General features: G+C 41.7%; 1 protein-coding gene across 3 annotated transcripts in view; it reads left to right on the top strand.

Annotated features, from left to right (window-relative positions):
• Positions 1–15,417, top strand: part of KCNC2 (potassium voltage-gated channel subfamily C member 2) — a 736,065-nt gene that overhangs the window by 639,788 nt on the left and 80,860 nt on the right. For all 3 annotated transcript variants that reach the window (XM_086918116.1, XM_086918113.1, XM_086918110.1), the window contains exon 3: positions 5,540–6,467. In XM_086918116.1, coding sequence (XP_086774242.1) covers positions 5,540–6,467 — 928 coding nt within the window. The remainder of the gene's footprint in view (positions 1–5,539; positions 6,468–15,417) is intronic.

Genomic DNA, 15,417 nt, shown 5'->3' with positions numbered 1-15,417 from the left:
TGTTTAAAAATCGAATTGCTAGTTTTAAAACTCCCAGCACTGACCCCGCACTGATCGTGTTTTTAAAATTGATTTGATAAATTTTAAAACTCCGAGCACTGACCCCGAACAGACCGTGTTTTTAAAATTGAATTACTAATTTTAAAAGTACCCAGAGCTAAGTGTGGCTGAAGTGGAAATTGTTAGAGATTTTAACTTACTGCTGTTTGCACTCGCGCTTTGACGGGGCTCAGAGGGGCTCCCACTGCATTTCCGGCTGTCTGTGCCCAATACTCAAGCCTGCCCGCCCGGTCCGACTCGGTAGCCTATACCGTTGAGCGGAGGGCGGGGCAGGTAAGAGCAAGATACGCCCAGGAAGGCGAGCGGTTAGCGCTCCAGCTCTCCACTTTACAGGGCTATTTAGCCCCTCGTCGGCCCTAGCGCGCAGCGGTTTGAGCGCAGAGGGGCGCCTTAGCCAGCGCCGAAGACAAGCCAAAGACCAGCCCGTCTGCGCCCGTCCGCGACAGGACGGGGCCAGGGGCTGGAGGCTATGGCGCTACCCACCCACTCACGGAGAACTTACTCCTCACAGGTATTACTAGGGATCCAAAGCCATTTCCCTATGGGGTGTGATAACAGGGTGGAGGGAAGTTTAGAGGGCCCGTTTGCCTGTCGTTACTGCAAAGTTCAATTCCAGATATTAGCTGGAGTCAGAAACACCTCTGATAATCACCCGGAGTGGTGCCCACACGACAAGGCGATACTCGCCCACAACTCTACCCCGACAAATAATAAGGGCACCAGTACACTACGGGGAAATAAGAACTTATTATGAAATATCAGATCGCTACCTAAACACGCCATAGAGGTATGGGATCTGATTTCATCAGAGGAACCCGACCTATGCTTCCTGACGGAAACGTTGCTTAAACCCCACTCAGTCCCGGCCATAACTCTGGGAATCCCAGTGGGATACAAAATTATCAGGTTAGATCGTCCCACTAAAACTGGTGGGGGGATCGCGATTGTCCATAAGCAAGAAATTAATGTTACTGTGCTGGACGAGCTGTGTACCCCCAAGTTAGAACTCCTGATTTTTAAAATTAACATTTCGTCTAAAAAAAGTAGAAAGGGAGCATTGGTCTACCGCCCCCCCGGTCCGTGCACCAATCTATCTGTCACGTTGGTAGAGTCATTGGCACCCCATGTACATGGCAATACCGACTTCCTACTCTTAGGAGACTTTAATGTCCACAGTGAGTTAGAAAATTGTAACGAGGTGCAAACATTAATGGCGGACCTTAACTTACTGGGTCTAAAGCAGATAAATAGCGGCCCAACTCATCAGGCGGGACACACCTTAGACTTAGTCTTAACCAACTCCCTACAGGTCGAGTGTTTGCCCCCCTATCAAGTAGAATGGACAGACCATTTTATCATTGAATTTTATACTCCCACTCCCATTTCGCATGGTACTGGACAGATTGCCTTACCCAGTAAAAGAAGACCATGGCATAAACTGACCCAGGAAGCCTTTAAAAAGAGATACGTAGCCCCTACTCCCAGCGCTAGTGAGAGTATTGAAAACGCTCTGAGCAAATGTGAAGGGATGGTACTTGAAACTATAAATTAGATCATGCAAATTTAAAACCTTTAAGCCCAGACCTGCACACAAACAGGAAATTTCGGAGCATCTAAGGTCGCTCAAACAGGCTACTAGGAAATTAGAGAAGAAATGGAGGGCTTCCCGACAAAACAGAGACAAACAACTTTACAGGAACTCCTTGACAATATATCACAAAGCTATTCGCGCTGCGCGAAAAAATCATGTTGCACCACAATTATCGGCAGCTGGCAATAACCCGAAAGTATTGTATCAAATCTTACAGACATTCACGAAACCAGCAGCTTGTGAGAGTCCAGAAGTGGCATTGCAGCAACTATGTGATGACACCTCTCTGTTCTTTACAAAAAAATCGATGCAATTTATGACAAAATTATTCATTCTAACCAAACCAGTAGGAATGATAATGCCCCATTTGTAAGTATGGAAGTACAATCTCCTGCTACTCACTCTCTCTCTGTTTTCCCCCTATCTCAATTGAGGAGGTATTATCACTTATCACACAGATAAAGAGTGGCTGTCCAATGGACACTATTCCTGCGCGTATTATGCCTACACTTGCGAATGAATTGGGACCTGCGATCCAGAGGCTAGTAAACCTCTCGCTAAGCACAGAAGAGGTTCCGCTAGGATGGAAGAAGGCGTTGGTTAGGTCACCCAGGAAAAACACAGCAATCCCCTGGACTGAGCTAGCCAACCTTAGGCCAATATCCCTGCTCCCTTTTCTAGGCAAACTTATTGAAAAGTTTATTATTAGACACCTGTATAATTACATCGAATTTGCAGGAGGGCTAGACTATTCACAATCGGGTTTCAGGCCAAAACACAGTACCGAGACTACCCTGATGTCTGTCGCAGACGATCTACATATGTACCAGGATAAAGGACACTCCGTTATCCTGGTACTGTTGGATCTGTCTGTGGCATTCGACACCGTGTCACATTCCATCTTGACTGCCAGGCTAGCTAACATCGGCCTGAAGCACGAGGCACTGGCATGGTTGAGGAGTTTCCAAACAAACCGCACCCAGCGAGTGACAATGGGTGCTTACCGGTCAGAGGAGGTTGAAATTTCCAAAGGGGTGCCACAGGGCTCAAGTTTGAGCCCTACGCTCTTTAACATCTATGTGGCACCCCTGTCTAACATCATGAGAACTTATGGATTCATCCCGGTATCCTACGCGGATGACACTCAACTCCTCTTTCCCTTCAAGTCCCTTACCACCGAGGTTAGGAACTCCTTTTCCCAGGGCATGAAAGCAGTGGCACACTGGATGTCGTCCAACTACTTGCAATGCAACGTTGGAAAGACAGAAGTCATGCTGTTTGGTGAAGCTAAACTCCTCTGGACTCCGGACTGGTGGCCACAAGATCTGGGTCCAGTACCCGAGCCCAAACAAATAGTTAAAAATCTGGGAGTCCGATTAGATCAAGAACTTACACTCAAACAGCATGGCAACCAGGTGGTGGGAGCCTGCTTTCATGTTATTGGCCTGTTACGAAAAATATTACCCTTACTACCGGATGCAACTAGAAGAACGTTGGTACAGGCACTGGTCTTGAGTCGAATAGACTATTGTAATGGCCTGCTCCTGTCTGCTAACGAGGGAGTCATGACAAGACTCCAGGTGGTTCAGAACACAAAGACAAAGTTGCACTGGTTATCAGTCAAACAGAGGGCCAAGTTCAAAGTATGTTGCACCATACACAAAAACCTTAACGGGCTGGGTCCAGCATACCTAACTAAAAAGTTTGTTCCATATGTACCTTTTTGGTCACTTAGGTCGAGCAAGCAAGGCCTCCTCTGTGTACCTAGAGCAAAAAAAGCCAGACATGGAACCAAAGCGTTATCAGTGGCAGGACCCTCCCTATGGAATAGTCTCCCAAAGTCTCTCAGGCTATGTGTAAATCATCTTCCATTTAGAAAACAACTTAAGACCTTCTTATTCCAACACTAGAACGGCTGCTAAACTGGTTCTTCCCCAAACATATGCTGTAGATGCCTAAAGGCGCGGAGATACTCCTCCGGGAGTCGAATCTAGCGCGGTACAAACCTGCAAATAAAATAAATAAATAAATGACCACCCAACACACTAGTGATGTATTAAAATGGGAAATAAGGTATCTGGGAATCCAAGTGGTGCATGATTTATAGAATTTAGCCCAACTTAATTTTAATAAAGTGGCTTCCAGAGTTAAAAAATTGATTCAAGTATGGGGAGGCCTACCTTTCTCATTTATAGGAAGATTTAACCTGGGAACTAACAATCATGAAGCCAGGTGTACATTGTGAAATGTTGCATTATAAAAGAAAAGCTATTTTTAATGTGTTTTAATTCTTGTTATATGTATGATTTTATAGCTGTTGAAAGACATACTGTTGTAGTGGGAGACTGATACCAAATTACATTGTCCTGAAGAAGGTGGTTGAATTTGTTTTTAACCCACAGAAAAGCGTCAACTCATTTCTTACACAAAATCTGTGTACAACAAGGGATGTTAGATGAAGAAAACCTGCTTCATTGGGGCCTGGGTATGATAAAGATAACGGATCAGCATAGATAACAGTTATTTTAATACTGTTTTGTAGGGTGCTCCCATTTGTGGTGAAAACATTTCCTTTAATTGTTTTTGCAATTGTGGGGCCATGTTGCACCTTATTGTGGGAGGATCACAGTAATAAATTGCATTCTGGACTTATCGGATGTACTAATGTTTTTAACTGAACGATGATGTGTAATTTTTATGCTTCATGTGCGTATTGTGATTTTATATTTACATGATATTAAAATGTATATAATTTTCTAAATCCTGGTGGTACCTGTTTAGGGGAAAGGGGCTTAAAACGGATGCTGTGCGAGCTTGTTTGTATGTGATGAGTGATTGATAACTTGTTGTCGTTTAAGATAATCTTCCCAAGGAGAGTCCTTTTCTACTGTATCCAACAGGTTTTTGATGTGTTACATTTTGCACTCGAGGTTTTATTTTTAATATTCATGTTTGCAACCATACTCGCTCTTTCATGTGAAAGAGCTAAACACCAAGGTTAAGTGGTTTGTGGGAAGGGTGATGGTGTGGCCATGTGTTATATGGGATAATGTACCCCCAGGCATACTTGATAAGGGTATTGCAAGTCAAAGCAGAGTTCCAATATCTTAATAAATGAACTTGGCCTATGGCCTCTTTGCTCTATATGGTTATGGAACTTCTCTGTGACTTGCAATAGACTTATAATGTATGATAGAGGATTTTTTATCCCTTATATAATGACCAATTCATTACAGGAAGCTGCTTTCTGGCGATTCCCTGAACATAGACATCCTATTTAAGTAGAGTAATAAATGTTTCTGCAATGGGCTTTCTCATCACAAAACGTATACAGGCTATGTCATTGAAATGCCCTTTATTATGATGAAACATGCCAGTTGCTATTTCTGAGTAATTTATGAGTCTGCACTGTTAACTACACTAATACCTGATTAATTATATTTATGCAAATATGTGTTTACTTGAAAAATTGATGTGTGTCTTTACATGTTTTCACCTGTTGAGTTAGAATTAGTAAAGCCCAACTTTAACAAAACACAGGGCCATATTATCAAGAAAGGGCAATACATTATCGCCGCTTTTATCTGCAGGAAACTGCCGCTAAAGCGGCCATAATAGGCTTGATAATATGCCCTTGTGAATTCCCATAGAAGCCCAGGTTCTGTTGTTAACCTGGGCTTCTATGGGAATTCACAAGGTCATATTATCAAGCCCATTATCGCCGCTTTAGCAGCAGTTTCCCGCCGATAAAAGCGGCGATAATGTATCGCCCTTTCTTGATAATATGGCCCCCAGTTCTTAAAATGACCAAGACAACTGTTTTGATATTGCATTCGTTGGTAAATTAATACTTATCCGCGGTTTTCTTGTTTTCTTCTTTTCTTGTAGTTCATTGCGTTCGCATCTCTGTTCTTCATCCTCGTTTCAATCACAACGTTTTGCTTGGAAACACATGAGGCTTTCAACACCATCATAAACAAAACAGAAACAATCAACAACGGCACTGAAATGATTTCCCACTTCGAAATTGAAACAGATGCTGCGTTGACCTACGTGGAAGGAGTCTGCGTTGTGTGGTTCACCTTCGAGTTTTTAGTCCGTGTTACTTTCTGTCCTGATAAACTTGAATTTGTCAGAAACCTCTTGAACATCATTGACTTTGTCGCAATCCTCCCATTTTATTTAGAAGTGGGACTAAGCGGGCTCTCCTCCAAAGCCGCTAAGGATGTATTAGGGTTCCTCAGGGTGGTGAGGTTTGTTAGAATCCTGCGAATTTTTAAGTTGACGCGTCATTTTGTGGGATTGAGGGTACTTGGGCACACTCTTCGTGCTAGCACTAATGAATTCTTGCTCCTCATAATATTTTTGGCTTTAGGAGTTTTAATATTTGCCACTATGATTTACTACGCTGAGAGAATAGGAGCCAGCCCCAACGACCCTTCAGCTAGTAAGCACACACAATTTAAAAATATACCCATTGGATTCTGGTGGGCAGTGGTTACTATGACAACGTTGGGGTATGGGGACATGTATCCTCAGACTTGGTCAGGAATGCTGGTTGGCGCACTGTGCGCTTTGGCTGGTGTACTTACCATTGCTATGCCTGTGCCAGTCATTGTCAACAATTTTGGAATGTATTACTCCCTTGCAATGGCAAAGCAAAAGCTTCCAAGAAAAAGAAAGAAGTACATCCCCCATGCGCCACAGGGGGGTTCCCCGACCTTCAGCCACTCTGACCTGAATCTGGGATACAACAGCACGCAGAGTGATACATGCCTTGGCAAAGACAACAGACTAATGGAACGCAACCGATCAGGTAAGATGAAACCCAGTGCACGCGTACCCAAGCAATTTTAGACCAGTTTATGATGTATCAGGGAAAATACCCATTCTGCGATAACAGCTGTAGCTTTTTTCCTCCTTACTCCAGTGTGTGTCAGTGGAAAGGAAGCAAAGTGATTACAGTATGAGATTTTTCATATTTCTGAAAAGCTGGTTTATACAGTTGCCTTGTTCTGCCGTTAATGCACTGCTGAAGCTGATTTCTTTTTTTTTGCATTTTCTTTTGCTTGTGTTTGATGCAGTATGCCTGCATGTTTTGATCATGTATTTGCTGTTTTCCACACTGCATGCTACATTGCATGGGGCCTGCTCTCTCTCAGCCGCCACTCTTTGCATAAACAAAGGCATGCTGTCTCCAAGGAGAAGAGCCTGCCTCCTGCCTTAAAGAAAACCTATTTTTAAATTGTTATTTTTGGACACCGATATTGCTCACTCAATATGTGTGCTTCTTCTCTTCTTTGTGTTTACTGAACCATCATATTTGTTTTCTTTTACATTGTGACTTGATTATAGATGTTGGCATAAAGCTTCTTAGTAAATATGAAAATTATAGTATTCAGTCTCAATCCAAATATGTAATTTCTTCTCTCACACATGACATATTTTAATGCAATCGTCCCCATAGTTCAGTTGCTGAAGAATTTCAGAATAGGTGCCAAAGATTAAAGATGATAACAAATGAAAACACACACGTTTTGTAAATCGGCTATGAAACGAATATTCATCTCTTTCGGTGCTATTCGTGTAGTATGCAAATAAAAGAAGGTTTGTGTCAATTTAATAATATTTATATCACAACTGTTAAAATATGAGGGAATGTATGTATTCTTGATATCGTCAAATTCATCTGTATGTTTAGAGTTTGTTTGTAGAGGTTTGGAACACTACAGGTTAAAAAGATGGGGAAAATTATGATGCCTTTCTTTACTTTTGAGTAGATTTGCCATGGCTGTTCTCTTTTACAAATTCTTACACGGGTTTGTGAGATGGCCCGAAGCATCACATTCCCTCTTAAGGCACGGCCCTTTCTATTTGGACTAATTCTCTATGAACATTCCCATTTTATTCCCAATTAAGATGTACTGGGCTAATTCACAAAGGCATGTAAGAGTATGTCAAAGAGTATTACAAGGCACAACTTTACTGACTCCAAAAGACTTTTATATAAGAGCCTGCAATATTTAATTTCTGATCTAAACAACACAAATGAATGAGAAAGGTAATATAGTTGTGGTTTAGCTTTTAGAGGGTTCCATTTTTACTTGCAGAGAAACCCCCTTTCCCTACACTCCAACCAATTTTGGATGTTTTCCCTTTGTTCCAACCCGAATACCATTTAAGGACTAATTCCAAGTTTGGTGGTCCGTAAGACTGCCAAACATGTGGTGGAAGTGCAGTGGTGTTCGGAGAGTTCTGCACCAGTGGTCCGACCGCCCTATTACAACTACAGCGGTCAGAACCCCATAGGACTGCTGTAACCACCAGGGATCCGTGATCCCTGGTTGTGGCATGGTTGTCTAAGGGCCGCAAAATGCTTGCAGTGCTGCTGTGGCACCGCCAGGCATATTATCAATTTCCTCACTGCCACAGATTTCATGACGGTGAGCCTGCCATAAGATTTGTGGTGTGAGGAAACTAAGTGGCCCTACAAGGCACCCTGTTCCCTAATGGCCTCAGGATGCATACAGGGGGCACATGGTGTGCCCCCCTGTCTGCCTGCACCCCCTTTCCTGCTTTGTATGGACTGCTCAGTTCAGGCTGTGCAGGAATTAGCTTTGGCACTCCAATTGTGGTGTATTTCTAATAGGTACTGCTGTGGGAATGCCAAAGGACCGCCCGTCATACCACGAGAAAACTCATAATCTGGCAGGCAGCCAGCTGCGAGGTTTCGTGGTATGGGAGCAGGGCGGTGGGGTGCCGCCGCACTCTCTCACTGCCAAACTAATAATCAGCTAGTATAATGGGGTGACCCAGAGCCCCTCAGAACCTGGGTGTATAAGAATGTGGAGAATGTTAGTTCGGTAGGGTATATCATTGATTCTTAGTTTACTGAATACTAACCAATCAAAGAAAATACTCAAACCTTTTAGCTATAATCAATGAAAAGGAAAGAGAAGAAAAGACAAAGACCAGGAATCAAAAAACACACCAAAATTAAATCAATTAAAATCTGTATTTAAGGATAAATTCATATCTTCTTTCACATTTTATGGTGTCAAGATGACATTAGAAGGCCGTCAAGGTTCATGAACATACAATTTGTTCCAACAGCACAAGTGATGTGGTAAAAAATGTGAAAAGAAAAGTGCTAAATATGAAGAAGATATATACAGTGCTGTACGAATTATTGACACTGGTCATTCAAAGGATATCCATCCCTAGTTACATAAAGCTCAGCACAGCTTGGGATTTTACATTTTCATATCATGAAAAGCTTTTCAGTTCCAGAGCAGCGCTGGAGAGCTACAGAACTATGCTGTCCCTTTGATGTGAATTATTACCATTAAACATCTTTCTTTGAGTCCAACCCACAGTGGTCCAACCCCTGAAGACCTCCTTTCATTAATTCTGGCTCTCCCTTGTATCACCTTGTCCTGAGGAAGACCCGCCGTGACCATTACTCAATCACTCACCTCTTTGAGTCGAAACTTTGACGTGCTTGCGATAATTCTGACCCTACTCTCTCCGACCCACGTGAAATAGAAATGTAAAATCCCAAGCTGTGTGGAGCTTTATGTACCTAGGGATGGATGTCCTTTGAATGACCAGTGTCAACAATTTGTGCAGCACTGTATATATCTTGTTCATATTAAGCACTTTTTTCACCATATCACTTGTGCCGTTGGAACAAATTGTTTGTTCATGAACCTAAACAGCCTTCTATTGTCATCTCATTACCATAAAATGTAAATGAAGATATGGATTTATCCTTAAATACAGATTATGATTGATTTAAATTTGGTGTGTTTTTTGATTCATGGTCTTTGTCTTTTCTTCTCTTTCCTTTTCATTGATTATTACTAAGAGGTTTGAGTATTGTCTTTAATTAGTTAGTATTCAGTAAACCAAGAATCAATTCTGTACCCAACAGAACAAACATTCTCCACAAACTAATAATCAGGCCTTAAGTTCTGCTCATGATTGTAGAAAATGTAGAATCATATTCTGGATAGGAAATTACCTGAATTTGAAGAATACACTATTAACCATCTTTGAGGATTGATGAAAATCTTAACAGACTGAGGTAAGTAAAAAGAAATTCTAATCCCATTTAAAAATACCAAATCCCAACATTCTTAATTCTGTGATTGGAATGGTAAATTGCCTCTTTAAATCCATTTATTTGCACAATTGAAAATAGGTGCATAAATACATTTGTGAATCTGGCTCTATGTCCAAAAAATAAATATGTTCCCATTAGACAAACAAGTCCAAGAGTGCATCCAAAAACTCCTACAGGCATAATAATATGATCATTGGGATGTTAGAGCTTGCACCCTTTATTAGTGGATAATCTCGAGGCTCATTAGAAACGGTTTGTGGGAGTTTGAAAAAGATTCAAGTAAAAGAACTGTTGACAAAGTTCAATGGCAGACCTGGCTAAGTAGGTATTTAGAACTGGTCCATTTAACGCACTTACCTATGCACAGAAAAACTGTTATGGAGTCGAATTCACTTGGTCAAGAGCAGATCACTGATGATGTTCAATGATGTCATCACACTGTCAATGTAGGCTTGCTACTGCTATAAAGAAATGTTGAAGTGGATAAAGAACTGAAAATGGTAGCATGTAGTGCCAGAGGATGAGTATGGATAGAAGTTCGCTGGGTCATTGTATCATCATTTCAGGGTAAGTTATCCTTCTGATGGTTTAGTGAGCTACTGTTTTGTCATGCAAGAGTGGGTCAGAGGTATGGTCAAATGACGTCCCTATGTTCACATATTTACCTTCTAGATAGGTCACATGGATCAGCTTGGAGATGATAAAGGTATCCTCGGTGAGTACAGGCCTTACTGGAGGCTAAAGAAAGATACACAAACCTTTGACTGATGTAGCATTCTTTACTGTTCACTGCACATGTAGATGCAGAGAACCCTCAAAATGACAAGTAAAATAGAAGGTGTTACAGTCAATGTTCTCTCTAATTTTTTTCCTCTGTGTGCGGCAGTGGAGGGTCTCTGTGTGCTGCAACCATGGCTATGTGCGCCAGGAACCAAACCGCGCCTGTCTGCGGCGCCAAATGGCACTCAAATTGTTTACTTTAAAAAGTGAAAAGATGGTGCATTTTCACACATACAGAGCCACAATAACGGTCTTAAGGGCAGTTTGCAAATTTATTGTATTGCTTGTATTTTCATTGTTGTGTCTCTGACTGCTGTTGTCTGTCTTCCTCGCTGCCTGTACGTGGTCCGTGCCCCTTTTTCTTCCCTCTGTTCCCCTCGCTGTCCCCGTGCTCTCTGCCTGGTCTTTCCTTTTGTACCCCTCGCTGCCTGTATCTCTGCCCAGTTTTTCCTTCTTTTCCCCTCGCTGCCCCCGTGCCTCTCTGCCCGTTCTGCCTTCTGTTTTTCCCTTGTTTTTTGTGCCCTTCTGCCCTCTGTTCCACTTGTTTTTTGTGCCTTTCTGTCCTGTGTTCCACTCGTTTTCCCTCGTTTTTTGTGCCCTTCTGCCCTCTGTTCCACTCGTTTTTTGTGCCTTTCTGCCTTCTTTTCCACTCGTTTTTTGTGCCTTTCTGCCCTCTGTTCCACTTCATTTTCCCCTCGTTTTTTTGTGCCCTCCTGCTGTCTGTTCCACTCATTTTTTGTGCCTTTCTGCCCCCTGTTCCACTAATTTTTTGTGCCTTTCTGCCCTCTGTTCCACGTCATTTTCCCCTCGCTTTTTGTGCCCTTCTGCCCTCTGTTCCACTCGTATTTTGTGCCTTTCTGCCCTCTGTTCCAATTTGTTTTGCCCTCGTTTTTTGTGCCCATCTGCCCTCTGTTCCACTTGTATTTTGTGCCTTTCTGCCCTCTGTGCCACTCGTTTTTTTCCTTGCTTTTGTGCCCCTTTTGCCTTCTGTTCCGCTCGTTCCCCCAGCCGCTGTGGCCTTTTGTTTAAGTATTGCTGCTAATCAGAGCCCCTTCACGGGCTCCGATTAAAAGCAATACTTAAAAAAAAGGCCACAGTCTGCCCCACGCTTTACTAACAAAAGTGTAGAGACAGTTTCCAAACACAGCGTGTGCTGAAGTACGCGCTGTGTTTGGAAACTGACTACGCCTTTTGTTAGTAAAGCGCGGGGCAGACTGTGGACTTTTGTTTAAGTATTGCTGTTAATCGGAGCCTGTGAAGCGGCTCTGATTAACTGCAATACTTAAACAAAAGGCCACAGTCTGCCCCGCGCTCCCACATAGCCACAAGCCCTACAAGCCCCACCAGCCCCCCGCCTCCTTACCTGCACTCCGCACGTGCCTCATGTTCATGCCGCTCGCTTCTTTAAAGTGGCCGGCGGTACGACTCTCTCTAGCGACGTCCTGTGTGCACGCTCCACGCCAGGTGGTGCGTGCTGACATCAGGGGAGGTGTGCGCGCGAGCGTGCGCGCGCCCTAGAGTGAACGGTGGTTACAATAATCCTTGCTGGGTTCCATGAATTTTCATAGCCAATGCTCAAAGCTTTTTTAGAAAATAGTTATTTAATAATTTCATAATAATAATGCATAAGTAAACACCGCAGGAAGACAATTTTACTGATGCATATGCAAATAGTTAACATTTGGAATATTCAAATACATAAAATGTACATTAGTGTAATACATCCGTAATGAAAAATGAAACATTTAACAATGAATGAAAAAGGGAAGGAACAGGGGTGTTCATACAAATCAACATATGGACAATGATCAAGGATAAGAAAGTTCAAGGTTGCCTAATAACTTCCCAAATTTCTTTCACTAGGTAATGAACAGCCTTTAGATGTTGTAGTTATGTGTAATGTCAAGTAACATCAAAATACATCCCTATTTTATAGCTAGACATAAATGTGAGACATTTTTCCTATCTAACACATCATTGTAAGGTGCCAAGCCACGCAGTTTTGTGTAACAATTTATTAATATCATTCCAATCAGATGCAGTCTGTTGAAAAAAATGTCAATAACAAAGCAATAGGTTTCCATTACCTAGGCATATATATCCACATTATTTAAAAATCTCCTAAATTATCTTTAAATTATAGAGAAAAATTAGTAAAGAAAATGTAATTAGGGGTCGATTATGATGTGGGTCGGACAGCATTCCGACTGAATCAGTCTTGGAATGGTTTTTGAACGATTCTGATCCGGATACGATTTGGCCGAACTCCCATTGAATTCAATGGGAGCCTGTGTTCCGACCCAATACACAGGCTCCCATGGAAGAAATAGGTGTCTGGCAAAAATCGTGCACCCTCTGGCGGGCATCCCTTGGTGCCTACCACACTGTGCATGGTTGGAAAGGGGGGTTCTTAGGGCACCACCACGGGCCCAATTTGGTGGGCCCCAGGTGAAGGGGGGCTTGCTATAGGCCCCTAAAGTCAGATTCCGAAAGCTGCTCGGAGTCGGAACAACCGATTCGGAAGGCTTTCCGAATCTGACATTGTAATTACTTGGTCAGAAAGCTTCTGAGTTGGTCAGAAACGTGGCCCCTAGATACACACGATTCAGCTTCGAACGACTCAGACTTTCCGAAAGCCATCCGGTTTGGACTCTGAACCGATTTGGAAAGTCTGAACGTCATAATTGGTCGTTCGTAAAGGTTTCCGAATCAGTCGGAATCAAGGCTTCCGAATCCGATTCGGCAAACCTAAATCTGATTCAGAGCCTTTCCAAATGGCATCGTAATCAACCCCTTAATCTTTAAAGAAACCATAGTACAGAAATGGATGGGCAAAAAAGAGGATATGTAAAAGTCGAACCTGCAAAGAATTGCATCACAAGCAACTATTATTAGTAGACTTTCATCTTCTGTTAAAAATATGTAGTTGATAACTATTTTCTATAGAAATATAAGAGTTTGGGTGGTACAAACAGATTGGGACCTCTATCTCTACCTTTTTACATTTGAAGATACAACATATTTCCATATCTCTCGCCAATTATGTCCAGTTTGAGCCTTCAGGGAACCATCATGGGGACAAAAGTTTGAAGGTTTGGGAACCATGTTAATAGAGGGAAAAATGTTTTTTTCTTGGAAACCAGATAATTTGACAAAGGTTTCAGAGGGTGCTTAATAGTAAATATCGAATTAGGAAACCTAAAAGATTCTTGTACCATTCGAAAAAGAACAATTATATTTAACAATGTGATTGCTCCACATTAATCCCTTGACTGTAAACAAAGACAAAACAACTTATCATTAATGATTCTCTCCTCCAATTTATACTTAATAATGGAATAACATTTCTGTCTAGAGCAACATCGTTTAAGGAGAGACCAGTTTTTAATAGCCAGTTTAAATGAAAAATGTCCAATACAAGACTGGAAGGGCTGTGTTGTAAGGTGGAGACTGCAGTGTTTTTACAGTCACTTAGGTTCCTCTGCTGCTTTAGCGTGGCATGTTTTATTGTGGGAGCCTGCTTCACAAGCACCTGAATGGTGCATGGTGGGCTCATCATGAACACTTTTTGAGTTTTTTTCTCTGTGTGGTGAGGTATTTTTCTGTGATTTCAACGTTTGCAAGGAAACACTAAAATAGTAATATTGCAGGGAGTACTTAACTATTGTATTTTATTGAGTCTCTTTCAAACAAGGAAAAAACATTCAAAGAAAAAGAGGGGTATCTGCCAGATTTGGTTTCTACTAAAAGTGGTGATAGAAGAATTATGAATTATTTTTAATTAATGGGGTTTCTCCTATGCAAATCTGTTAAAATAGAAGACAGGAACATAAACATTGCTGATACCACAAATGGCTGTCTAATTCTGTGAAAATAAATGCACCCCCACACCTGAAGTCACAACACTGCAAATAGTGACACTGTGTGTCAACTAATACTCATCTAGTGATTGGAAAAAAATATCTGGTCCTAAGCTGTGCAATATGATGCAGGCACTGTAAGAGCAAAGAGTTACATTTTCTCCGGTTTAGTGTAATTCTCTTTTATTAATGATGTCATTGTCTGGTGGCCTTTATCTGCTGTGAAATGGCTTCCATATGAATGTTTTGACCTGCATTTGTGTCTGGAGTCAGGCAACAACATTGATTACTCCCCCCCTTTTATGTAACATATTAAGATGTTAACTGTACGGTTGTATTTTGAGTCTTCTATCGTCTTATTCTTTTCCTTGTGTTGTTTTATATTAGCATACTCAACCCAACCCCTTCTTAAATGCCCATAAACCCCACCCATTTGGAGTAAATATATACAATTTTTTCACCAATGTCTGGCCGTACCCACATTGACTGCAACACTGCGTGTCAACTAATTCTCATCTAGCTTCATGTTTAGCATTACTTCAGGTGATTGGAGAAAAAAATGCCTCGGCCTAAGCTGTGCAATATGATGCAGGCACTGTAGGAGCAAAGAGTTATATTTCCTTAGGTTTATTGTAATTATCTTTGATTAATGATGTCAGTGTTTGGTGGCCTTTATTTGCTGTGGAAGGGATTCCATATGAATGTTTTGACCTGCATTTGTGTCTGGAGTCAGGAAACAACATTGATTACTCCCCATTTATGTAATATAATAAGATGTAACTTTACAATTACATTTTGTGAATTCTATAGTCTTATTTCTTTGCTTGTGTGGTTTTATATTAGCATACTCATCCCAAAACCCTCCTTAAATGCCCATGAACTCCACCCATTTTTGAGTAAATATATACAATTCTTCCCCCAATGTCTGGTTGTGCCCACATTCACTGCAAAGTAGTATATGTACATGTGTGGAGATCGCACAGAAAAGACATACGCAGCAG

This window comes from Lissotriton vulgaris, chromosome 1_1 (genome assembly GCF_964263255.1).
Source record: "Lissotriton vulgaris chromosome 1_1, aLisVul1.2, whole genome shotgun sequence".
Taxonomy (NCBI): domain Eukaryota; kingdom Metazoa; phylum Chordata; class Amphibia; order Caudata; family Salamandridae; genus Lissotriton; species Lissotriton vulgaris.
Note: the sequence above shows the minus strand (reverse complement) of the source record. Positions and strands in the feature narration are given on the sequence as shown.